General features: G+C 41.0%; 1 protein-coding gene across 1 annotated transcript in view; it reads left to right on the top strand.

Moving 5' to 3' along the window:
• The window catches only part of GINS3 (GINS complex subunit 3), a 238,200-nt gene that overhangs the window by 30,081 nt on the left and 181,927 nt on the right, over window positions 1-26,192 (top strand). The window contains exon 2 of the mRNA XM_044081328.1: window positions 25,168-25,401. Coding sequence (XP_043937263.1) covers window positions 25,168-25,401 — 234 coding nt within the window. The remainder of the gene's footprint in view (window positions 1-25,167; window positions 25,402-26,192) is intronic.

Raw genomic sequence — 26,192 nt, 5'->3', positions numbered from 1 at the left:
TTATTGCCTACTTCACCGTATAGCCATCCTCTCTCTATTTACTTTCCAGCCATACCTAGACCATCTTTATCCTACTACCATAGCATTTCATCTCTATCCTGCTTCCTCACTCTCCTTTTCAACTTGACTTTCTTAACATTTAACTATGTTAAAATACTTTTACCCTACGTAACCATATTCTATCCACAATTTCTATCTATCTTTTCTCCCCTTTTTCCCATAGCTTTACTACCTATCTACCTGTTTACCTTCTAACTTGCTTTTTTAACACTTGTAACCATCAGTTTCTTTCCCTCTGCTAACTACCGAATCTGTCTTCTAGCCTTCTGACCGATGATTAAATTATTTAGCTTTACTACAGATATCCTTAACTCAACTTTATATTTTTGTGCCTGAGCAACTCCTCAGCCACATAATGTGAACTCTGTTTGTTACCTACTTAAATTAGTCCAGGCAAACTGTATTTTGTCTTTGTACATTTTTGTTTTTTGTTTTTTTTAAAAAAATTGATTTATTTAGTAAAGTATTCCTCATGTATTGTCTTAGTCTGATAGTGGAGCTTTTCTCCTCGGGCCTCTGCTGAAAATGGACATGTATCCAGCCAGACTAGCCCGGTTAACAAATGTAAAATAAAATAAATAAATAAATAAATAAATGAGACAGTGGTGCCTTATAAATTTTTCCATTTTGCCGCTTTTACAAGGACAAACACATCTGTTTCGCACTTCGGAGGCTGAACTGCTGGACCCAAAAGTGTACGCGATGCACCTGAATCACATAACTCCACTTTTTGTCCCTCAACCAAAAACTCTATCATGGGTTTCTGATCTAGATGCATAGCAATACCCAAATTTGCCAGGTTTGACTTCAGTCACAATCCCGCCCTTCCATTAGAGTGTTCTGACATTCATCGTAGAGAGCGTCTGCCTGTTCATTATCCCCATAATGAAGATGGCGCCTTTCTTTACTATCATATAGTCATGCGGAGCCCTTGTTCGTAAGCTGTGGGGGATGTTGTCACTCTTCACAGTCAGCAGCGAAGTGCCCACGTCTACCGCATTTAAAACATTCTCCATGTTTTAACCTTTAACTATAGGCTGAATGTCCACCCGGTTCATTTAACGTGTCCCATTGTGGGCCCCCACATTTTTTTACGCCACCACGGCGCCCTTGCCCCTTTTGGTCCTGTACTAGGAATATCCCACCATCATCCCCTACTGCCAACACTTGTACTTTCATTTTTAGATTAAAATGTCGCTCAGCATGCCGTGCATATTCAAACAAAGGTTGCAGTCTACATGTTCTGTGGTCTACCATGTGCTTAGTAATAAAACTTCTTATCGGAGCCTTACAACCTTTAAGAAAAGCATTTTTCAATTGCTGTTCATACGGACTATCATTAGTCTGATCCTGCAGAATCATCATTCCACAGTGGTTATTGAACACTTCTGTCAATCTTACAATATAATGATCTACAGATTCATCATCATTTTGAATGCACTGATTTTATTACTGTCCAATCTGCTCTTGGATGCCACTTATCAGAAATTCTCTTTAACAGATCAGTGACTCGTGTGTCCAACACCCCAGAATTATGCTTTAATGTAGTGCCGTCACCTGCCTTACATGTCCAAGTACCACAAACTAAGTGCCAATCTGGACCTAAGATTTGTCGCACTACTTGTTCTACTTCTAAACCATTTAGATGATAACTTAAACGCATACCAGCTATGTCCTCGGAAAACTTTTGAAAATTAACCTTGGGATGAGGGATACCATCCGTAGCTCGTTTTATATCCTCTCTAGCCCAGGGACGATAAACTAAAATAGTTGGTTCTTGTCCAACATCTCCTGCTTGTGGGTTTGCAACTTGTATTAAGGGAAGAGCTTCTGAATGGTCAAAGTTTTAATAGCCCAACGTCCTTGCCCTGCTGGTCCTGACCTTAACTGCATAGGTTGGTCTACCTGTTGCAAAGCAACCTTGGGTATTACGGGAATTTGTGGGTAAATTTGAGGGGTCACAACATTTCCTTGAGCAGCTAATAACCCACCCTGCTGTACAGATCCCACATCTTCAGACTGATATTGAGGAGGTTCCCCCGGTATGGCAGCAGCAATTTCACCGTACGGTGGGGCAGTTGCCTGCCTTTGTACTGCACAAACTGTGTGCTCATCCTCCTTATCTAAAAATAAAGCTACTTTTTCACTTGGCACCAGTGAACCCCTTTGATTTATTTTCTCTCTTTCCTGACACTGTTTTTCTTTTATAGCTCGTTTATTTGCTGCTTCTAACCATTTTTGTGCTTGGGGAAATCCCAATTGTCTTTGCTTTTTAGTTCTAGTTCCTGCATCCTTTTTTAAATCTCTAACCAATTTTGTACAGGCATTCTTATTCAGTGTACCATCAAAATCATATTTCAACTTCCACTTCAAAAATTTAACATTTTTGTTTAAACTTTTCATATACTTGGCATCAACATTTAAACGGGCATCACTCTCACACTTGCAGCAACTTGAACCCATGTTTTCCTAGATTTCTTACTTTAGGACTGTATATTTTAGGACTGCATCAAAATTATTTTTACAGGGCTTATTACAAAATGGGGCTATCTTAACGGGGATCCTAACAAAATAATCTTAATTATTCCTACCCACCCTCAACTACAAATTAAAACCCCTGTCGACAAGGTTAAATTTAAAATTAAAAGAAAAAAAAAAGGTATTTTCATCCTACCTGAACCAGATGAGACTCCATTTCCCCTTTTTGGTTCGGAAACCATCCCTCTGATAGGGATCAGAGAGCGGCCGGCCTCTTTCCAACGACAAATTAGTCGGAGGGCTTTCTGTCGAGGGAATCTTAAGATAAGAAACCCTTACCTGCGCAGGTTTTTCGGTCTCTGTCGGTCTGATCCATATCTTCGTAGAGGTTTCTGGTCCGAAGGACCAAAATGTCAGAAGAAAAAATTCAAGCGAGTCACATCTGCTTCAGGTGATGAAAAACTTCTTTATTAACTGCTAACCAGATTACATCAACATGTTGGCCAAGATGATCTCAATCTGATCAGCTTGGTTACTGATATCAACTTTTATACTTTCCTGTTACTAGCCAAAATAGCTTTTGTTACATTTTCTAACAGTTGGCTATGAAAAACATCTAGGATCACAATTTACCTCAGAAAAGAATGTTTTGCCTCAAAACCACAGCTAGTGTAGAACGTTTACCTCAAAACCACAGTGGTAGCTGGAATTTTCCAGAGCCTGCCTCAGTATTCAGAAGTATAGAAAACAGGTGTTATTCAAGTTCATAAGCAAACTACATCTATCATAGATGAAGCCCATCTTTAATAAAGATTGTTCAATGACCTTTTTTTACCAACACTTCAGCAAATAGCATATTCATTTTGCTAGATGGGAGAAAGAGACTAATAATGTGTTTTTAAAACTTGTAGTCCCCTTGCTTATACATGCTCTTTGCCATGCTGGTAACTATCCAGATTTTTGCCTCACTTATTTTGTGAAGTCTATAGTTTTAAGAGAAATCGCAGAAGTTGGAAGATGCTAAATAACATGTATTTAAGATTCAGACTTTTCCCCCTTTAAAAAATACTGGTGAACATATATCCATTTATTTTAGTAACTGTCTTAGTTGGTAAGGTCGAAGGACCCCTTATTGGTACAGTCAGCAGAAAGTATCAAATTTTCTTTCTGCTGCTGCAGTTGGCTGATCTGTATTTGCAGATTTTACTGCCTAGCAATGGACTCTACCTCTTCAGCAGGGGTTGCTTAATGTTTTGACAATTTTGCCTGGAACAACTTCTGCTGTGAGCTTTGTAAATGGGTTACTTCTCTATTTTTCCTTTTTTTTTTTTTTTTTTTTTTTTTTTTTTTTTTCTTCTCCACCTTTCTATTGGGCTTAGGCCCACCATTTTTCCCCTTTCCACGACTTTTTTTCCCCTAAATATGTCTTTAACAAGCAGATCACACTTTCAGACATGTTAAATATCTTTTATTTTTGAGACTGCAGCATGAGACCTTTTACATGGTTAGCATCTACTTCAGCGATGCTAAAGAATTTCAAAGTAAGGCATCGGAGAATGTTTGACTCCCAAGAAGCTGTTCTGTCCATTGCACAGGGATAATACTTAAATGCTTCACAGGTTTTTATGTTTGCGCTAGTTGATCAACTTTACATCAGTTAAGCTTTTAAGTGTAACCAATGTAATTGAACTGGTACAACTAAATTAATCCCCCTGCCCAGGAGATTGGGGGTGCTGTGCCAAAGATAAATTTTCCTATTCCATCCATTTTTGTTAGTTAGGTGATAGTGCGGTATCTACTGCACTTTACAGAAGGAGGTGAATTTTGTTGCAGAGGTGAGGAATTGTTGCCGACCTGTCTCTCCCAAAGAATTCCTATTTATGTGCAGCGTAGATAAATGTTAATGTTGCATTTGCGTTAGTGTAGTTTTACAGATGTGTAGTAGATGAGACAAGACTAGGTTTTTCTACAGCTTTGTGAACCAGGTGTGGATCACTCCTGAGGAGAGAGACTTTAGACAAGTGTCAAGGTTTTCTTCTGGTGCTATTTATCACTTTGCCTTCGGTCACATAGCCATGTCATTCAATAAAGCATCTTGTAATATTTGAGAAATCAGAGTTTGAGGGATCATGTAGGTATCCCCCTGTCCAGTTTCAGTATGCTTATATTCTTGGTCACTATAGCGTTTGTAAGACACCCTGCAGAGTCTATGAAATTCCCTTTTATTTTACAGGAGTTCCCATAAGGTTTGGGATGTTGTATTTATGTCTGGTCAGTCATTCTTTGAAATTTCACCAGTTGTTTGAACTTTTGGTGGCTACCTTAAAACATATATTTTAATATTGGACCACTTGCAGAGCTACCCCACCATTCTTAAGCTGCACAAGTCCTATGCCATATTCTCTTCCTTTGCCTGTTTCTTTTCCACTGGACTGGACACTTGGTTCCCCAGTACCTCTGCAGATGCTGGCCTCCCAGGTGCCAGATAATTCCTTTGCAGACTGTCCTGTGTCAGGATTCAGGTACCACTGTATGTGACACTGGCCTTCCCAGTATTGATCCCAAGTATGTCAGGTTGATACCACTGGACTAGGCATTGGCTTCTCCACTTCCATTACCCTTGTTTGTCAGGTGTCTGGGCTAGTGGCAAGGGCCGTGATGCCTGCCTTCCAGGTGTCTAGTCTACTGAAATCAGTTAAATAACCAAAAAAGACCACTGAAGTTGTGAGTCCTCAGTATCGATTTATTTAAATAAAAGTTTAGTGCTTTCATCAGTTTCAGAACAAAGTAGTAGTCAATTATATTGACGAAAGCGCTAAACTATGATCAGCACAGACTACCCCTCTCCATGGGGAACATGAGTGCCAACAATGGGGTGAATTTTTAGTCACCCATCCAGTTGTCAAGCTTGCATTGAGGAGCCCCACTTCATGTGAGGTAGGAGAGGTAGGAGCGTATTATAGAGGAGTGGCAATCTCTGGGAGATCTCTCCAACATATATTTTGTTAATGTTGCAGGCTAGGTTGAGATCCCTGGAACAAGCGACTGTTGTCCCATTTGATTTGTGGATGTGCAACATTTCCATTGGAGCAGAGTCAGAGATTGCTGCATAGGCCAGGCACAGGTCATCTTTCAGCATCCTGTATGATAGAGTATAGTGACAGGGCTTTCAGTCTTTTCATGCAAGTCACATATTTTGTAGGCCTTGGATTCTTTTGGTTAGAAACCTCTGTGGTCTATTCAGTTGCTGCAGGTATCTGGTGAGGTATGTACAGAAGGGAGCATTGTAATCCAGTTAGTGGTCTGATTAGAGTACAGTGAAGTTATAAACTCTTTGGTCTTGGATGCGGTGCCCTTATTTTTTCAGTGTGCAATGTAGGTGGCTTTCCTTACCACTATGGACACATGATGATTGAAGTTTAGAATTGCTATCAACCCGTGTTCCCATTTCTTGTATCACTGGGCTTGAGCTTAGTGGTGCTGTCTGGATGTCTGAGAAATAGATTCCAAACAGTAGAAGACCCAGCACAGATCCTTGCGGTACCCCACTGGTAAATGGCCTACTGGTGGAGGTAGACTTCCCAACTTTGATAGTGTGCGTTCTGTTGGTGAGTTAGTTAGCTACCCATCTAGTAACATATGGGTTAATCCCCAGGTGGGAGAGTTTCTCAATGATCCCTGAGTGGGGGATTGTGTCAAAAACCTTGGCTAAATCAAAATGGGTGGTATGTACTGCTTTGTCCTTATCCAGGGCATATAAATTAACTAAGCCCTGGGTCAAGCAGCATATTTTTATATCCTGGGTAAATACTAAACTATCAGATTATAGACTATTCCTGATATCTGGTTATTGACTAGGCATGTATCAAAACCTATACTTTGTTTTCTGTAAGGTTTAGACCTTGACTGTTACGTCAACCCTCCCCGTTTGAGTCAAGTCGATCTCATAATTTTAATGGAATTCCTTTCTAAAGAAGACTCTGCCTGGTAGTCTAGAAGTACTGTTGGTGTTCCATACTATATTTTGCTGCCTCATTTTTATGCACATCAGCACTTAATCTAAAAATTGATCAGCTTCAGCAGTTAGATGAAATATGTTCATGTACTGCTGTTTATAAAAGATCTATCTGTGATGGGCATATTACTTTTTTCATAGGAAGTATGACTGTGGTAGATGAAGATGAGATACTGGTGTGTTTATAGAGTTTATAGGAAAGGCATTTGTATTACTACAGCCTGATGCAGCAGTACAGTTTATGATTATGATCATAGTTTTGGCTTTAGAAAAGTAGCTTTTCCATTTAAACTTCCACCTGTTTATGAATCACACCGTGGCCACTTACATACCACTTCTCCAATTACTCGTCTGCTGCAGCAAATTAATCGTGCTGCATAACCAGAGCATAAGCGTTTCTTCCACTTTCTTTCTAGAATGATTACTTTATGAAATCAGTTGTGCATGCTATTTCACTTTTTAGATGCTTATTTCATACTGTACTCTGTAGCATTGTAAGAATCCTTTGTCAATAAAAACACATTGAGCATGCAGTTTGTTTAGTTGTTGGATTCTTAATCCAGTAATCACACTGGTAGATGCACTGCCTTTTGCCATTGGGTGTGGTTTGTACCATGGTAACATTAACCTTGTAATAGTGTTACTAGAGTTCACGCTGGTCTCAGTTTCCAAAACACACACTTCTGTACTACCTTTGGTTAGGGGTGGAGGATTGTTCCTATACTATCCCTCTAGGAAATGACTATATATATTGAACCATATCAATTTCTTTGTTTTGTTGTTTCTATCCCTTCCACCTCGTGTATTTCTCTGTACACTATCTTGCATGACCCTCTTACTCTGATAGCACAATGAAGGGGTGGAAAAGGATAAGTATGACTGAGAAGAGCACTACCACCTCCTCTCAAGGTACAAACACCTAAGCATATGTTTACTTCAGTAATAAGTGCTGTAGTCCATACAGTACTGCCATAATTCTAAAGAATTTTCTCTCAATGCCAACTTTCTTTCCCCAAAACCACTGTAAAGACCATTGTGCACTTTTCTGAGCAGTATTTTGCTGTCTTGTGTCTTTATCATCACTGTTGCGCATCAGAAAGCTACAATTTTAGAGGCTTACTTCATTGTACAGCAGAAAAAGAGTCTCATTTAAATAAAAAAAAACAAAAAAAAAATACCGATAGCAAATGCATGATGTTTGAACAAGCCTCTGCCATTTTAAGCTTGGCTGTCTGGTAACTGCCCAAATTCTGTGGCATTTATGAAGTTGTGGCTAAAGTCTGGTACCCCTCTCACTTCTAACTGGTGATAAAACTTGTGCCTGTAGTAGCTAAATATATTGTACAGGATTGGGAACTGTATACTCCTGCTAATGTAAAACAGTGCTCTTACCTCAACATTTCCTGTGAAGTACTCGTAATAACCAGATTGAAGTAGCAAAGATTGACAGTGTCTGTATTCTCCATGTCTCATCTGTTAAAATTATAATTCATTGAATCGATTACCTCGTTTGAAAATCGTCCCACCCAAGGCTGGATTCTTACAAACAGACCCTTTCGGTTGACTGCTGCTGTAATCCAGCACCCCTTTTTGAGTGGCTTCTGTTTTGCAGTCTCCTACTTCTGTGAGAAGAATGTCAGGATTCCTGCATTCTTGCAGAAAGCTCTGTAAACGATCAGTGAGTGGTATTGCCACTCTTAAACCCTTTTTCAGTTGGAATGAACCTGTGTTTGGAGACCATTAAAATGGTGATGCTTTTATATTATTTTGTTACTGTACAATGGCATATACACCCTTCACTACTCAAAGGGGTCTGTCGACAGCCTTCAGATGCTCTATCCACCAGCATTCAGATTTTAAAGCTCTGTGCTAAAGCCTGTGCCATTTACAGAAGAAATGGAGATGAACCTATGAACCTGTGAGTGATTTTTCCACACCTATACACTTAAAAAATGATACTAGAAACTTTTGCAAAAAATATAGGGCATCTTCACTGAAGCAAAAACACATGGTCAATTTTAAACTAACTTTTATGAAGAGAGCTAAATTGGCTGACTGGTAGAGAAACATCCTTTTCAACCCTATGATCAACGGCCACAACTACTGTGATCCACCAAAAATCACCACAGCATATTCTAATTTCTTGCTAACATTTCATTTAGTCCCCTCCCTCACACGACCACCTCCCCACTCTGCTCTTGACTATCCCAAGATGATTTTCATTCATCTAGCCCAATTTTGTCCATGCCACCAACAAACTGCTGAAACTATCTACGTTTGAGTGTTTAATTGTGCAGTTTTAAAGTCCTTAAAGCTTGTTTGTGTATTCATTTGTTAACTTCTAATCAAAATGCTGCTTTCCTCAGGGACCTTTAGAGAACTCTGAAGTCTGCCATTATTATGTCAAATATATCCTTGTTTATTGGCGTCAGTAACCTGAGGCCTATGGGGGTTGTTCCCATGCTAAATGAAATGCTAGATAAGGTAGCATCCAAACCTCTCAGTGCTATAAGTAAAACTACTTGTGTCCTTGTGTCCTCCCTCACAGTGTGACTTTATGCAAGTCATAACGCCATCATTATACATCTTTAACTTCAATGCATAGCATGATAGGAGCAGGATTATTAATTGGAGCAGTATTCATGGACATGTGTAAAACGTTTTATTCTGCTTCACAACCTACTACAAATGCTGCTTGCTAACCCAGCCCACATTCCCTCTGTAATTCTATAGATCTGTTTGATCCCTAGTGTAAAAGATTATGAAGCTTATTGACCAAAAAAAAAACACTACCCAAGTATGTTAGGAGTGACAGTTGCAAAATGCATTGCTGCATATAACTGATTATGCTGTGAAGCATGTACAGTGTGTTCAAACCACTTCAGCCCCTATCTGTAACCTAACATTACACACACTCTCTTAACATCAGTCTTTTAATCAAGTTTTACTTTCAGTATGCTAATGTACTAAACTTTTTTCATCATTAAATCACAGTTGACCACTTTGTTAGCCCTGGGTATATTGAGGCTTATTTGAACAGCCTCGAATTTAGTTACTATGCTGTACTTATTCGCTACTCAAATTGAGGTCACATCTGTCTACCCTTAACACTGGCAATAAACAGCAGAATATCACTATGTCTGCTTATTGTGAGGTTGTCAAAAATGCCTACCTTAGCCTTCCAGGCATGTTCCTAAAGAGTCCTCCGTCATGTGTGGATGTGCTAACATCTGCACCCTCTCCATCTAAAACGGTTACTAGGAATCAACAAAGACTTGCAGGTCTTATTCTGTAAGGTCACTTGAACCTCCATCAGATCATAAAAGTATTGTAGTGCGCATAGAGTGTGATTACATTTTGATATTTGGAAAAATTACAATTCATTTAAGAGCTACAGTAGTGCAAGACGTGCTAAAAATAAGCACCCCCATGCTTAACTTGTTTAGTTTGGGTCTTACTATAGGCTGTCAAATCTGCCATTATTGGCCAAAAAAAAAACTGTTGCTACATAGGAACCACAAGAAAAAGCAGGAGATACTTTCTAGTAAAATAAGTTTTATCAAAAAGACTTTGCCTGCTGTCTGCACCAGTAACATGCCTTGACTTCCTGTTTATAAACTTAGTAGCTAGAATAATAAGATATGTTTTAAAACGTCATTTTCTGAATGATACTCAAATATGTAATTTAGTAATGTCAGTCCTCAGTGGTATGTCCCAAAATGCAATAGTTTTGAGAAACAGACTACACACATGAAGCAAATATCCAGACATGTGAGGCTTGTCGAGGTGTGTGTTAAACTGCCTTTCTGATAGCACGTGCAGAGTGCTTTATGGCTTCGAAAGCTGGTGAGCACTTGGTGTGTTGTGTGTTTTATAATAATGCAACTAGTAGTACATGGAGTGGATAAAGCTCCGGGCACTACAAAGAAATATGATTGGGTCGCCTTTCATAACCTACTTTGTGCTGGGGACATGGATGCCAGGAAATGCACCTTGAGCATGAAGCTTGAAGTTATCTTGGCATCCAGGTGGAGAACCCAAGTAGGTTATGATCGACAGCCTGCTTGTAATCCTCTGTAATAGCTGATTCCGTTTTTAGATGCAGTGACACCACTTTCACCATATTGGATAAGTAGGGGGTTGTGGTCTGTCTTCATTATGGAACTAAGATCAGGAAAGTTACAAAGGCCCTCTGGACCCCAGTGGACCTTTCACTGCCCTAAATGCAAGTATGGCCTTGTTTGAACATGTGATGCATGATATTGGGTGCTTTGCTGTAATGAATGGAGTGAGAGAAAGCTGAGCTTGCCATTCGTGTCGCACTGGAAGGTAAAATAGTAGTGTTGAGTAACCTTCTTTCTTTACCAAGAATGATGGCTAATGTCAAAGAAAAATTAATTGGCTTGCCAGCTGATGTCATTCTTGGGGGATCGAATGTCCATGCGTGCATGCCAAAGACCAGATGTTCAGCAGATTCTCATGCTGCTAGGGACAGTGTCCACTTCTCGTATACTTCCCCAATAGTGCCCTTTTTAGGTACTGTGTAACTTTTTAGGCTCCTAGCAATTCCATTTTGAACAATATCTGGTTTACTTTGCTCTTCTCTTTGCAAGGAGCTTGAACAGCAAAATGAGCTTCAAGCTCGTCACCCTTGAAAGGTATCCATAGTAGTTGAGTAGTCACCAACACCCCCCCCAGACCTATAATAGCTCCCCCCCCCAGACCTATAATAGCTCCCCGACCTATAATAGCTCCCCAGACCTATAATAGCTCCCCCCTTACCAGGGTGCTGCAGAGCTATAATAGCTTCCCCCTTACCAGGGTGCTGTATCTGCCATGTATTCAGGATTAGTATTTATCATTAACCCTGTTCACATCATATCTTACATAATACAAGTCTAGGCTTAAAGGTCTTTGTGCAGCTCAAAAAAAAAAAAAAGCCATGATTGCCAGTTGCAAGTCTACTTAAGAGTATACATAAGATCAAAGTCAACTCAAAAAGCTACATGTTGAGCCAAATGCATTATGGGTGACTTTAATTACCCCTTAATCAACTGATTTTGGTATATTTGTTAGTGGTGGTATAGCTTAATGTTTCCTTGATTTTTTGCAAATACCAACTCCCTGGTGCAAATTGTTTTCCACCCCTTCTAGTGGCTTAAACCACCCTGATTTTGTCCTTACTAGGTGTTCCCTCCTGTCTTCTGCCCTTGGTGTATGTTGCAGTATTCCCTACTAAAGGCACCATTTTTCCCCAAAGGGAATAATGACGCATTTTTTGGCATTCAGTTTGAGGCCATGCTTCTGGCACCAGTCATTTAGTTTGGGTAAGGCCCTCTTGGAGGAGGAGAATCACATCACTAGGGAAATTTAAGACTGTGACCTTGTAGTCTTCTGCAGATTTGGTCAGCCACAGACCACTGGTTTTGGCTTGCACCTTAGAAAAGTATATCTCAAACAGTAGAAGCCCTATGACCAATCCTTGGGGTATGCCGCTTGTTACGGGTCTACTAATAGAGGTGGCTTCCCTTATTTTGACGAGTAGGTTCTGTGTGAAGCTACATGTCATCCAGAATGGGAGAATGTCTGTGTGGGAGACATTCCCCATAAGGGCCATCACAAGCAATGTTTGTTTTGCTTGGGTGCTTCTCACGACCATACATTTTATTGCTTGGGTGCTTCTCACGACCATACATTGTACCTGATTTGTCAAGCATTTGTCCCAAAGGCTCTTTATAGTCATCTCTCCTTCTTGTCCGTCTACCTAGAGAACTGACGTCTTTGAGTTAGTGCAGTGGCAGAATTGTCGTGGCCTGAGGGTCAGCCATTTGCCAAGAAGATTACTAAAACGGTTCAGTCAGATTTGACTGTTGTAACGCCTCTGCTAGACATCTCTCTAGAGGCTGGTGAAAGCCAGCTGCCCAAACTGTTCTGAAGGCTGGCATGTGTCCTGCTTCTTGCATGTTCTTGACAGCTCTGCCGACGTTGTTGAGGGGGAACCATGGCTGATCATCTCTGAGAGATCAAATTATGTTCTGCAGATTTTTGTTAGGGAGGAGATTCCCACTAAGTTGAGTGCTGGCAAGGATCCTCAGCGTGAATGGCAGGAATTTACACATGGGTTGTTCAGTGCTTCTCATGGCCTTGAAGCCACACCAGGAAGTTTGTCCCTGCCCTCCCTCAGTCATCTACTCCTCTTAAAGAGGCCGAGGATATGGGACTCTTCTGATGAAGAATTGGACTTTGAAGAATCTTTGGCTTATTCCTCAGATTCCTTCTCCATTAGACTGTTACTTAAGATGAGGACTTCATTGGCCTAGATTCTCCCTTTGAATAGCTTTCCTTTTGGGGATATTATCTCGTATGATGGAATTTTTAAAATGGAACTGTAGCATGTTTCTGACGTCCAGAAGAGGAATAATGAACTCCCCTCCAAATGGAGTCTCTTAAGCCCTCTTGTCCCTCCTCTCCTTGCTGCCTTGGACACTTCTTCAGCAGCTTTTCAGGCTCCTGATTCCCAACACTCTGTCCCAAAAAAAGTTTTAAAAGATGCCTGATGATTGTAAGCGTCTTTACAAACGTCCTTCTGCTGACCCCACTGTCTCTTCTGACAAACCTTTCAAATTGCTAACTTCTAAATGGTTTCCTTCTGACAAGGAGAGCGAGGCAATGGAAAGGTTGGTCAGAAAGGTGTGTACTGCTGCTACCCTGGTCTTCCGGGCTATTAACTACCAGACCCATATGACCAGGTATACTTTAGCTCCTCTCTGTTGGGCATCTCTGGTTATTTCTGACATCTCTGATTCTGAGGGGAATGTTTTGGCCTCTCTGTTGGGCTCCTCTTCTCAAGTGGCCTGCCATTCTATTAAGTGTAGTTATGATGCAGCTGATGTTTCTTCTAGAGCTGCTGCCGTTAGTTCTGTGTTCTTATTCTGCGCTTTGCCTCCAACCTTTGCCTGATGATGATGCGTCTTTTGGCTTTTCCCGGTTAGGGGTCGCCACAGCTGAACTCCGGTCCGCTAATGGTTGGTAGTTGACTTTTTTACATGCTGAGTTACCAGCCCTGACTCACAACCTTCAACGAAGGTACGCCCATTCACGCATGTCTCCACGCAGAAGACGCTGTAGCTGAGAATCGAACCGGACAGCGTCTTACTGTGAGGTGACAACGCTACCGCAGCACCACCACCGCGGACTGGTGATTATTAAGGCTAAATATATGGATGCTAATCTTGACCATAAAAATCTCTGGTTCAGCAGATGCTGCGAAGTCCTTACAGGAGAAGGTTAAGACCTTGCAGAACTTGAAACGTATTTATTTCCCCTGTTCCTGAATCCTCAGCCTGCCTTTGTATGTAAATGGTCTCTTCCTCCTTCCAAAAGTAAAAGGGTTCTAGAGGGGACTCCTTCTGTTAAGTTAAGTCTACTCAGAAGCCTCATTTTTCAGACGAACCAAGTTCTGTCTGACTACTTTCTTCCCTAACTCCTAAGTCAGGATCCTTTATTTCATTGTCTTTCCTGGTCTCTTCCCAATTGATTAAGGATCACTCAGGATTCCTGGGTTCTGTCTGTCATTCATCGGGGGTATTTCCTGGGTAGGAATCCCTTTCTCTTTTTCTAGGCATCCTCCCAGGACCAACTGCCTTTTTTTTTTTTTTTTTTTTTCTGGATGTGCATCATTGCCTTTTGTTTCAAGGCACCATCCAAGCAGTTTCTGCTCTTCAAAGGGGAACAAAGTCACCTGGAGGCCCATTCTGGATCTTTCTCAGCTCAACACCTTTCTAAAGGCTCCTTCCATTCGAATTCTAGCAGGGTTTGCTAGAGCCATTCTCAATGGCTTTGTTGAAATCTCTTCCATTTAAAGTTCCTCTGTTGTTTCCTCCTCCAAGGGTTCCTACTAAGCTTTGGCATTCTTCCACATGTGAAGAATACTGAATAGAAGGACATAGAGTAGTTGTGTAAAATCATACCATAACCATAGATGTATTCCTCCTCTATGTTGCAGTATTCTGTCCCTCCTGCCCCCCCCCCCCCCTGCATCTTTTCTGTCCTTTAGCACTGGTGTTCCTTCTGGGGCATTACAATTCTGAGGATTGTACATGCGGATGTCCTTTTATGGCTGACATTCAGTACATATGTGCGACGTCCCACATACTTGTAGCTACAAGCTGTTGTAGACTAGCTGGACGTCTGGTCATTGGGCGGAGGACTTCCCATATGTGAAGAATACTGCAACATAGAGAAGAACCATAACTCTCAACCTTCCATCTCCGAAATGAGGAACACTAGCCCTCATAATGTGGAACAAATGGGCAAAATGTGGAACACAAGCTAATGGCTTACTGTTTCAACTAGGAGGGTCATAGGATGGTTAAAATATGCTGGTTTTACTTATAAAGATGTTCTTTTAATAAATTAATATGATTAATTTCTATTTACCAAGGATTTCACTTTGAAAGGGTCTGTCGCACATTTTTTTTTTTAATGTGGAACTTCAAGGAACAGACCCCAAATGAGGTACGTTCCTCATAATGAGGTACACTTGAGCATTTTACACAACTGCTGTGGTGGTGGTGCTGCGGTAACGTTGTCACCTCACAGTTGGACGTTGCCCGTTCGATTCTCAGAGCGTCTTCTGTGTGGCGGCATGCGTGAATGGCCGTTCCTTCATTGAAGGTTGTGCGTTAGGCCCGGCAAGCCAGCATGTCAAAATCTACTGCCAATCATTAGCGGACCAGAGTTACGCTGTGGCGACCGCTAACCAGGGAAAAGCCGAAAGAAATTCTTTTCTTATCCATCCTCGCTTGTCCACTCTTCAACTGGCACTGTAGGTGACAGGGTTTTGATCCTTTTTAGGCACCTTTCTTCTGAGGACGTGCTTCTGGTTCTGCAGAAGGCCAGGGAACCCACTACCAGGAAATCTTATTTGTCCAAATGGAAGAGATTTTCTGTCTGTGGAAGTTCGTTTTGGTTCTCTTATTTGTATGAATTTCTTCATGCTCGGTTGGCATACTTTCAGTTAAAGCTCATCTCTGAGGTATTTCTACTTGTCTGCCTTGACTCCTCCTTTGGCTTCTAGGTTTGAGTTCCAACAATTTCCTAAAGGCATCCTTCATATTAGGCCTCCCAGGAAGTCTATCCCTCCTTCCTGGGACCTTTAATTTTGTTGAAAAAATTGACCTGGTCTCCTTTTGAACCTGCAGTTTCAGCTTTTTTGCAACATTGTTCCTGGAAAACTGCTGTAATTTTGTCCCTTCAACTGGAAGTATGTCTGAACTTCAGCCCCTTCTGGCAGTCCCCCTTTTTTGTAGGGACAGGATGTGTCTCTTCATACTAGGATCATAGGCTGTTACTAGGCTAATGGTCCTGGGGCCCTTACAAGCCTAGCCAAGTGTGTATCCCCAAAAAGAAACCTCAGTTCAGCACTCTTCTCTCCTGTCTGAGGGACACAGGTGGAAGTCCTGGTACAAATTTATGGTTTCCCATCCAGTTATCAAGACTGTGCTTGAAGGTCAGTGAGATACTCTGGCATGTATGGGAAATCTATTCCAGAGATGGGGGCAGTCTCTGGGAGACTAACCTGTCTCTCCAGCAGGTTTTGTTGATGTTGCATATTAGATTCAGGCTTTTTGAGCAGGTAATGTGCAAGGAGTCAGATTTGTCAACATGGAGCATCTGTAGTAGGGCAAGGTCTGAGATTGCCTTGTAGGCAAGGCACAGATCACCTCTGAGCAGTCTGTACGATACCGAGTCGAGTGATAGTGGTTTTGAGCCTGTCCGCATAGGATGGGTGTTTTGAGGCCATGGATTCTCTTTTTGTGAGGTTATTTCTGTGACATTTCCAGTTGATGCAGATGTTTGGATAGGTACACATCTAAACGGGGCATTATACTATTATTGGCCATGGCTTTGGCACTAGTCATTAGTTGCTGTGAGACTACCTTGCAGTATGCTAACATCATTTGGGAAGTCGATGACTGCATCCAAATTGCAGTCACCACAAACTTGGTCAGCCACAGGTCTTTTGGCTTTTCCTAGACCTCAGAACTACATGTCAAACAGTAGGGGTCCCAGGAAAGATCCCTGGGGAACTCCACTTGACCGGTCTGCTATTGGAGGTGGAGGTGCCTATTTTGACCTAAGGGTCCTGTCTGTGAGCCAGTTGGCCACCCACCTGATGAGATGGGAATTTATGCTAAGTTGTGTTAGCTTTTCAATGATGTCTGAGTTGGGGGATTGTGTCAAAGGCCTTGGCCAAGTCAAGGTAAGCTGTATGTACTGACTTTACCTTATCCAGGACCTTGGTGACAGTCTCCAAGAAGTCAACCAAGTTCGACAGGCAAGATCTGCTTCTGACTAATCTGAAGAGGGTGGGGTCAAGTGCTTGGAGACTGCCTATGTCCTTGTTTATGTGATCCATATTAATGGGTCTTGTCAACTGTCAGTGGCACTTGTAGTTCGTGTGCCATGCTAGCAGACCAGTCTGGAGGTGTGCCTGTCCTTAATGAAGATGGCCTCCACCACCCTTGTTCTTCCTGGTAAGGCACAGGTGCTCTCCGTAGCCCTGTACCAGGTTTCCATAACCACACAGACATAGGCATCTTCCAGTGCAAGAAGTGCCTTCATTGAGTGCATTTTCAGGTTAAGGCTCCTAGTATTTAGCAGCATGGACTTCAATTTGTTTTTGACAGATCTTTTATGTTGGAAGATTTATTTTTGGGGCATTGCCTAAAAAAAGGCACAATGGGGAAGGCAAGAGCCTTGGCCAGGATCCAGAATCACAGTGGTTACAGTTGGAGGCCATCTCTGGCAAAGCAGCATGGCCTGTCCACCATGTCATCCAGACAGATGCTGGATCCCCTTGGAATGACACCAGAAGCTAAGCCAGTTGTTGGTCAATTTATTTTTTGTTGGGATTGTGGTAACGCTCTCTTAGAAGATAGGATGCTGCTTAGGGCTAGGGTCATACCTGCCTGGGACACATACAATCATATCTTGCTTTATATAGTACAGGGAAGCACGCCTCAAGTCATTTACACCAGCATGGGCTATGACTGTCATACTTGTACTTGTGGAGACACTAATGTATGTGGTTTTAGTAGAGTCTGGCACCAGGCAGACAACTGACTCTGGCTTTTTCCTTGTCGAGCATGGTGAGGGGGACATCTGTGTGTCTCAATTTAGTCACCAGTGAGTAGTATGTTTTGTTTATAGTTGTGCCTTATGGACTGTTTTGTTTTTTTTGCCTTATGGGCCGTGTTTGTGAGACACTAGTGTGTTTTCTGTTATGTGTTTGGTGTTGTGTGGAATGTTTGTGAATGTGTTTTGGAGGTCTCTGCTGTTCGGGTAAGATTTTATTGAGGACCTCTGCAAAGGTAGATGTGTGTTGTGCTTGGCTATGTGATGTGAATGGTGTAGTGTTTGTGCTGGCCATCTTCTTCTTTTCTGACTGTGGCACGCGAGAGTATGGATTCAAGGTTACTGACTGCAAATGCATTTTTCGCAAGTAGTAGAATTATGTGCTAGAGAAGGCTCAGTAAACATGAGGCAGGTGCTGCACTGTCTCAGTATGCCCATGTCGACCAGGCTGGCAGGAGAAACTGATGGGAATTGTCCAAACATAGTAATCCAAATACTTGGGTGGACTTGTGGAGAGAGGGTTTTGATAAGTGTTTGTCCACAAGTGTAGACCACAAAAACCAAAACCAAGATGCTTAGAATAACAGATAAATTTAATGAGGTTACTAACAAGCAGTAATAAATACAGCAGAATAAAAAAGCATTTAAACACTTAAGAGCACACAGCAAAAATAGGGTGACTGTTGTAATTGTGGTGGTCTTACTTTAAAGGCAGCTGAATAATGTGTAAATTTTGAGTGGAGAGGGAGGAAACCGAAGATAGTTTAAGATTAAGACGCTAAGGGGGTTGGGCTTCCCAAATGATCTCACTGTACTCAGTCGAGTGAGTAAATGAGATGAGAATGGGAGGAGTGACCAAAATCAATTTTACAGCAGGGGCGGGTAACTCAAAACCCACCAACTCACAACACCTGGGTGAGAGGGAGGGGAAAATAACAATTCACACAGAATACAAAGGACAAATATATAAATGCAGTACAGTACAATGAAGTGCAAAAAAGTGTACTTGGTTGATTATAGAATCCAACACTCTGTGAATTTGTGCAGAGCTATGTCCCTGCCCAAGTAGCTAACGCACTGTTTCTGGTTCAATTTACATGTATACACACACACACACACACACACACTCGCGCGCATACCTGGAAAGGCTGACACAGATTTACTAGCTATGCCACTCTTACTCAGACTATAAGGTATTTATCACTGCCACCAACCAACTTCTCAATCAGCTACTTTAAGGCCCTTAACAAAGGGTGTTCAATCTTACTGTGTGATATTAATATCCGTACAAATGGCAGTTTGATACTCTCAAAACTTAAATAGCTCTATACAGATCAGCCCCAATGAAAGGTTTAAATATATTTGGAAATAAAGAACAAGAAAATACTGTGTATATGTTCAGGGACAGAGTTCAGAATCTCAGGAAATATTTAAACCAACATTGCAGGACTGTCTCAAAGAAAAATATCTAAGCTTTGCTATATTCCTGACTATATATCCAAGAGAATTGTACTGTTCCCTAGAAACTTTCTTCATTAGAGGAAGGCAGATGTGTGTGGAAGGTTGTTGCCAGGTCCAAGACAGAATACAGAATGCACTCTCTCTGTCAGAATGTTCTAAAATTAATATCTCAAATGTCACTGCTGAGAGAGCTTGCAGAATGACATCATTTTTAGTCATCTGACTCTCCTAGATGAAACCCCCACTGCTGGATGCTGGCAGTATTTAGCATCTACCTGTGAAAATACATAGACCTCAGATATTTGGCAGATGTGTGCATGTCATAAACAATTGCATTCCTTCATACTTTGAGGTAGGAATTTAGTTCTGAAGACAATACAGAAAGCTTCTCAGCACAAACAGTCTCCAGCCTGGTCTATAAAGTAATTTAATTTCCGCCATTTTTCTGAATTTAACTTCCTGTATTACAGTTTCCACTGTTAAAATCATTTACAGTAGTGCGTGTGCATTTCTGTTCTCTTCCAGGAGGGCATACTGTGCTTAAGGGCAAGCACTTTAAAATACCCTTTTAACACACATACACATGTACAGACCAGTTTGATATACACATGACCTACAGTTCTAATACATTTGTAACACAAGCATCTTGTGTAGATCATGTTGATATTCAGAAATGACATGTAGTTATGTACAAAATTCCAGATAGCTGTGCTGGCAGTATCTCCATTTGTCACAAAAGTAACACAAACTATATTTAGAGGGACTGATGGATATTAAGGTATTGCAAAATAGGGGGACATCTCACAGAACAAGAAGAGGTGCCACTACAGAATGCTAAACAGAAAAATTAGGGATTATTTTGGTAATATGCATTAGTTTAGAAATATTACTGTTGAGCAACTGTTTTTGATGACTGTAGAGCACAAAAACGTTTAGCACAATGACTTGGCTTTTTCTACTTTCTGTTGCCTGTCACCAAGCTTAGGAAGCCAAAAACAGAGGATGACTAGATCCTGTAGAAGTATTAGAAATATTTTGGAAATTCTATGAAAGTCTGTATGCAGCAGAGAAATATGGAAGTCAAGAAAAGGTACAAATAGAAATGTTTGTAGAAGAATTTAAAGTGCTAAAGTTAGATGTAGAGGAGGCTCAATTACTAACAGTTAAGATAGTAAGAGATGAGATAAAAATGATGTATAGCCAATCTATAGGAAAGTAGGTATTCCTATGGAAGGTTGGAAGCCAGGAGACAGAAAACTGAAAGATCTGGAAGGTTTAGTTTGAGTATTTTAAGAGGAGGAGAGGTGCCAACATCCTTGAATAAAGCAGTGTTAGCTGTTGTATCTAAACAGGGTAAAGATCTGTCAGATACAGCTTCAGACAGGCCTGTTTCAATACTAAGCAAAAATTATAAAGTATTTGTCTATAATGGCTAAAAGAATGGCAAAAGTAATGCCAACATTGATATGGATCAGTGTGGTTTTATGGTGAGGAGGCAAACATTTGACAACATAAACAGAATAGTGACGATCCCAAAGAGAAGCAGAATGTAAGAAAATATCACTGTTGCTGATGGATTTTGATGCAGAGAAAGCATTTGATAGCTAGGATTTTGAGCAGAATTCCCTGATAAAATTATAAGGTTGATTTAGGAGAGTATATGAAGGATCAGCGGAGAAATTGAAAGTGGATGGGGGGCCTTTCTGAAAATCTCCGCTTTAGTGGGGGTGTCCTCTCCCTCCTCTTCCCCCTTTATTTGCATTATATTTAGAACCACTGGCAAATAAAATAAGGGACTCAAATTCAAGGATATAATTGGTATGGTAGTTGAAAAGCTGGCTGTATTTGCATATGACATTATTTTATACCTGACAAAACCAGAAAGGGACATTACAGTCCAATGGAACATATTGAAACAGTTTGAAGCCTTTTCGGGATACAAAATTAATGACGCTAAAACAATTTACAGCTATTGCTTTTTTGTAACCACGTACAAATTGGTTATGCAATATCTGTATTTATGGGAACATGATAAAATGAAGTATTTTAGGAGTATGGATTAAAATTGATAGCAGTGTGGCAGCTAAGGATCTGTAGAAAGGGACTAAACAAAAGATAATACAAATCAGAGAAAATGGAAGCTCTGTTACATGGATATCGATAGTAAGAGACAAGCAGTTAAAATGTTTAGTCCCTTCAGTCTTTTACACTGGTCAGATGTATTTTTATCAGCCAGAGGAGAAGTTGTGGATAGCAATTAATAAAAAGTTGAAGGATTTTATTTGGGAGGGGAAGACGGCAAGAGTCAAGTTGGAATGATTTTTCTAATAGAACAGTACAGATTGGGATTACCTGATTTGGAGTATTTCAGAGCAACAGAGTTAAGGCTTCTATACATAGCGCAAGCAGAAAATGATAATTCAAAGTGGAAAGAGATGATGAAACAGACTGGGAACTCTAGTAACTTGGAGAAACTGGAATTTTGGATGCAGACCTTTAAGGAGAACAAGAATTATCATACAGAATATTATATTCATAAAGTAGCAGAAGGTCTTCAAAGAACTAAGCCAACACGGGAATGGAGAAAGGAGATTCTGCCAAAAGGGATGATTGCAATTAAGGATACAGTTAGTAGGCAAGAGGGGGTGGGAATATATTGAAGAAAACTGGTGAAGGAAGCAAGGTATTGGGAGAATAGAGAGGGAAATGTAATAGAATGGGAAGATGCCAAGAACTTAGACTGCAGGCAAGAAATCCCCTTCCATATCAAGGAATGGTATCTGAGTATAGGCAAAGAGAAAGAAATGGAGGGTGTCCTAAACGAAAGACCAGCACTGGTAGAGTTTTCAGTAGAATCTAGACAGAAGTTGCCATTAAAGGTATAATTAGTAGAACATAAAATTACACTACCTCCTCTGGCTCTTATTGTTAGGGAAGGATTGGGAAGAGGGATTAGACGAGCAATTCACACATTTTTGTTCAGTTTCTGAATAACAATTGTGAGGTCTGGAAGCGAAGTGGGGTATCTCAATGACATAGGGAAGTGAGACTGGTTCATTGTATTATCAGTGGAATTGGATAAACCATGTATTTAGTTGGTGATTATGGAGACTGCCATACCAGATTTCCTAAGGGAGAGAAAGGAGATCCAAATTGGACGCTAAAATTCTAGAATGATATTTTAGGTTCTACAGAAAGATTGAAGCCAAAAAATGTAATGAGACCAGAAGAGGACAGAGGGTAGCAGAGGCCTAGGCCTTTTGCATTTGTGCATAGACCGTAGGACCAGTGGAAGAAGGTAGGCATGCAACATATGTTCTCTTTTGAAGCCCATATGGGAACATTTTTTCTTCGGTGTGCCTGTTCTATGGAAGACTACTGGGACTTCAAAACAATGTTATGAACAAGGGAAGCGACCCTGAACTGGACATAGAAAAAAGCACGTCAGTTTGGGGACGAGGAGGTTAAAATGCTGGATCTCCAAAGGGTGAGAAGAAATCCTGATTTGGCTCCAGAATCCATGGAGGATGTCTCAGATGGGACCAGAGAAAGTGGAAGCACACTTGATGAGGCCAGCAAGGGCAATGAGGATGACAGCTCTTCAGCCTGCTAGCTTTCTGTAGAAACTTGGAGATCAACGGTAGAGAGGAATAAGTGTACAGGAAGCCAGAGGACCAATCTTAAAACAGGGCATCCCTCAGGGGCTCCCTCTGGAAGGGGATCAGAACTAAATATCTGTTGCATTTGTGGGGGAAGCAGAGGGGTCGCAAATTCAGACTACACAACACAGCTGACAAAAATTGCAGCTGTTGGTATTTTTATAGCCCAAGCAGACTTCAAAGAATTTTCCTTGGGTAGACGGCAAATGTTTGGAGGTGTGATGGGGAAGAAAGAGGTAACTGGGAACGTGTTTTCTGGGAGTGTAATGAGTTGGCAGACTTTAATGATTCCCTGTACACTGTTCTGTTGGAGATGCTGGGGTGAGCAAGCTGGAACAACCTGGGAAATAACTCTTTTGAGCTATGATATGGAATCTGAATTGCCTAGACACAAGACCTTGCTTAGTCTAATTATGATGGCTACCAAAAAGGCAATTACTGGAAAAATCTAAGTGTAAACCAACTTTACTAGAAGTAGCGAAGATAGTAACAGAGGTAAAAAACTGGAACCTGGATCTGTAGAAAAAGATAGGAGCAAATTACATTGGAAAAAGTGGGATCAATACATGCAGAGTAGGAAAAAGGTTTAAAAGAAGGTAGGATTTAAATGAGGTATGTAATGGTTAACTAGCAATGACTGGATATGTTAAGTGACCGTATAGTTTTGGAGCTACAGCTGTGTTGGCACAGTTTAAAATGCATAATGTTTATAACTGAGATTGTGTCACTGTGCGGTATTTTCATTAATATAACTGGAATATGGCCTGTGTCATGCGTGGTAATTTAATAAAGATGTTACTTGTTTTTTTAAAAAAAAAAAAACGCAAGCTGGATGTTCCCTGGTCGGGAACTGGATTTGCTAGGGTTATCATGTATGGCTTTCTTGAGGGTTCTGCTGGGCCTTCGTCCTCCCCTGTTTCCTCCTTGTGCTTTCGTACTCTCCCTTTAGTAAGGAATACTGCAACAGTGATTTGGAAGGACCTAGTACACTTGTGAAATCTTAACATAACAGTAGATGTCCTTCCCTTCACTGTTGCATATTTTCTTCCTCCTTTCTCTCTACTCTTTCTTTTTTCCTTCAGGATGCGCATGTTCTTACTTTTCTCCTTGGACAGTAGTTCCTCCTGGGAACTCCTGGTTCTGATGTATTTACATCATCTGTACGTCACCTTTATGCCTTGGGCTGAGAGTGGGGAGCATACATGTGACATACTATGTCCTTGAATCCTAAAGCTTTGATATCCTGCAGGACATTGGGCTACCCTTGACAGGGGATCCTTTTAGTAAGTAGTACTACAACAGTGAAGGTGTAGGACATTTACTGTTATGGTAAGATTTTACACAACTGTACTATTCTTGCCCTGTTACTTGGTTAACCCACTACTGCGGCAGCCGTGTCCAGTCCTAGTTCCTATGTTTTGGTTAGTGTATCTGTTGTATACCAATCTGTTACGCCCTTTTTTGTTTTTGAAACCATGTTTTAGTATAGTTTTGTACTATGTCCATTTGTTAAGTTCTCCTAGAACTAGGTTCTGGTAGAAGGTGGGGCTGTGTGGTCCAGTCTACCAATCTGCTTAAAATCTAAGTTTCTATGCACTGCATTATGGAGGAGGAAGTGCAAGTGGAGAGGCATGGACTTGAAGTGAAAGACAAGAACAGAAGCACTGGTGTCATTTGGAATTAGGACAAGTCAAGATGAGTTGAGGGAAATGTTGCTAAACTGAAAGGGTGAATAGGCCTGGGGAAGTAGTCTCTTGCTGTGGTATGGAGTAAGCCATCTGAGGAGAATGGGTTGCTGGAAAGACACAAAAAAGAATTTGAACAAGAGGCAAGTAGCTGTAGAGGGATAACTGCATTACTTACACAGTTACTTTAGCCTAGTATATGTTGCTGACCATTTTCTTGCCTATGTAGTATAACTGTCCTGAAAAGGGTGTTTGTGGTTTTATTACGAGTTGTCAATTATAGCCAGAGAACTGTAGCTGGATGAACAGTTTGTTTCATCTGGGTATAACGAGCAAAAAAAAATATTTTAAACCACAGTGCAAGCTCTACAGTATCCCCATGTGTGGGGCTTCCTTCCACAACCCTATTTTCTTTCTTCAGTTGCTCAACAGCTAAGAAAAGAAAATCTTGAAAAAAGTGAATCACTACTGCCACTGTAATAGAAACAATATCAGCAGTGGTTCCCTTTAAGAATCTGCACTCGTTGCAGCTCATCCAACTAGGACTGGCAGTTTGCAACCTTGTCCACCTGGAACTTGGCCAGTAGTATGTTTGTTTGTATGATACTTAATTTTTTTTTCTCTCTCTCTCTTTTCCATCTGCCCCCCCCCCCAAAAAAAAAATCTGCAGGGTACAAAGATGGAGTTGCCTCTCTGGTTGGCCAAGGGACTGTATGACAAAAAGCGAAAGATTGTGTCTGTTGAGCTACCAAAAATCTATAAAGAGGGTTGGAGGACAGTCTTCAATGCAGATGCCAATGTGGTTGACTTGCATCGCTTAGGCCCTTACTACTATTCGTTTGGTTGCCAGCTCCTGAACTTTGACAGTCCTGAGAACCCAGAGATTGCACAGACCTTGTTACAGGTAAGTTCTATGTCAGCTCTGTTTGCACAGACAGATGCTTGTAAAGTTAATTAATATCCCATTACAGAGAATTCAGTTCTTGCAGAGTTCTGTTTATAATTGAACAGCTGTGCAGATTTCTAGCTGCCGTTGGTCCTTATACTGGTCACTGTACAGGTAGTAAATTTAAAGCACAAATCATTACATTGTTCTACAATGACTAGAAGGTTAAACCAAGCAAATTATATTCCTGTAGTAAATAAAGCTGCCATACATATGGACTAGAACACCTCTCAAATTTTGGAACCCAGAACTGTGGCTCTAATAATTAGTTCCTAGTTTTCACAACAGTTTTTCTTCAGTGTTAGCCTGTCTGTGCGCAAGCGCTGATTTTGAGACTCTCATTTCTCTGCTGTCCTATGAGAACCTAGGCTAATCCTGTTGTATGCAGTACACTTTGTGGAAGCCTATTACTGTACTGCCTAAAGCTTGGTGGGAGGTTTTCATTCAGATAACTTGTTCATGGGCCATTGCAAGAATGGTGGGGGTGCAGTGAATATTTGGTGTGGCAGCTTCCCTTAGCATGTCGGAATGCAGTAGCAGATGCAGCAGGTTGGACCACCCTGTGCATTGATTTAATTGTGGATAAATTGGTTTTGAAATGCCAGGAACCCCATGTGACATGGGGGCAATAGTGAAATTTTGGTAAATAGTTAAATGTCATTTGCGAATAATCAACATGATTCATATGCTTGCCTTATTAGAACTATAGGTTATGTGTAATAAACTAAAAGAACAGAAATGTGTGTTAA

This window comes from Protopterus annectens, chromosome 8.part0 (genome assembly GCF_019279795.1).
Source record: "Protopterus annectens isolate FY-2018-M chromosome 8.part0, PAN1.0, whole genome shotgun sequence".
Classification (NCBI taxonomy): Eukaryota; Metazoa; Chordata; order Ceratodontiformes; family Protopteridae; genus Protopterus; species Protopterus annectens.
Note: the sequence above shows the minus strand (reverse complement) of the source record. Positions and strands in the feature narration are given on the sequence as shown.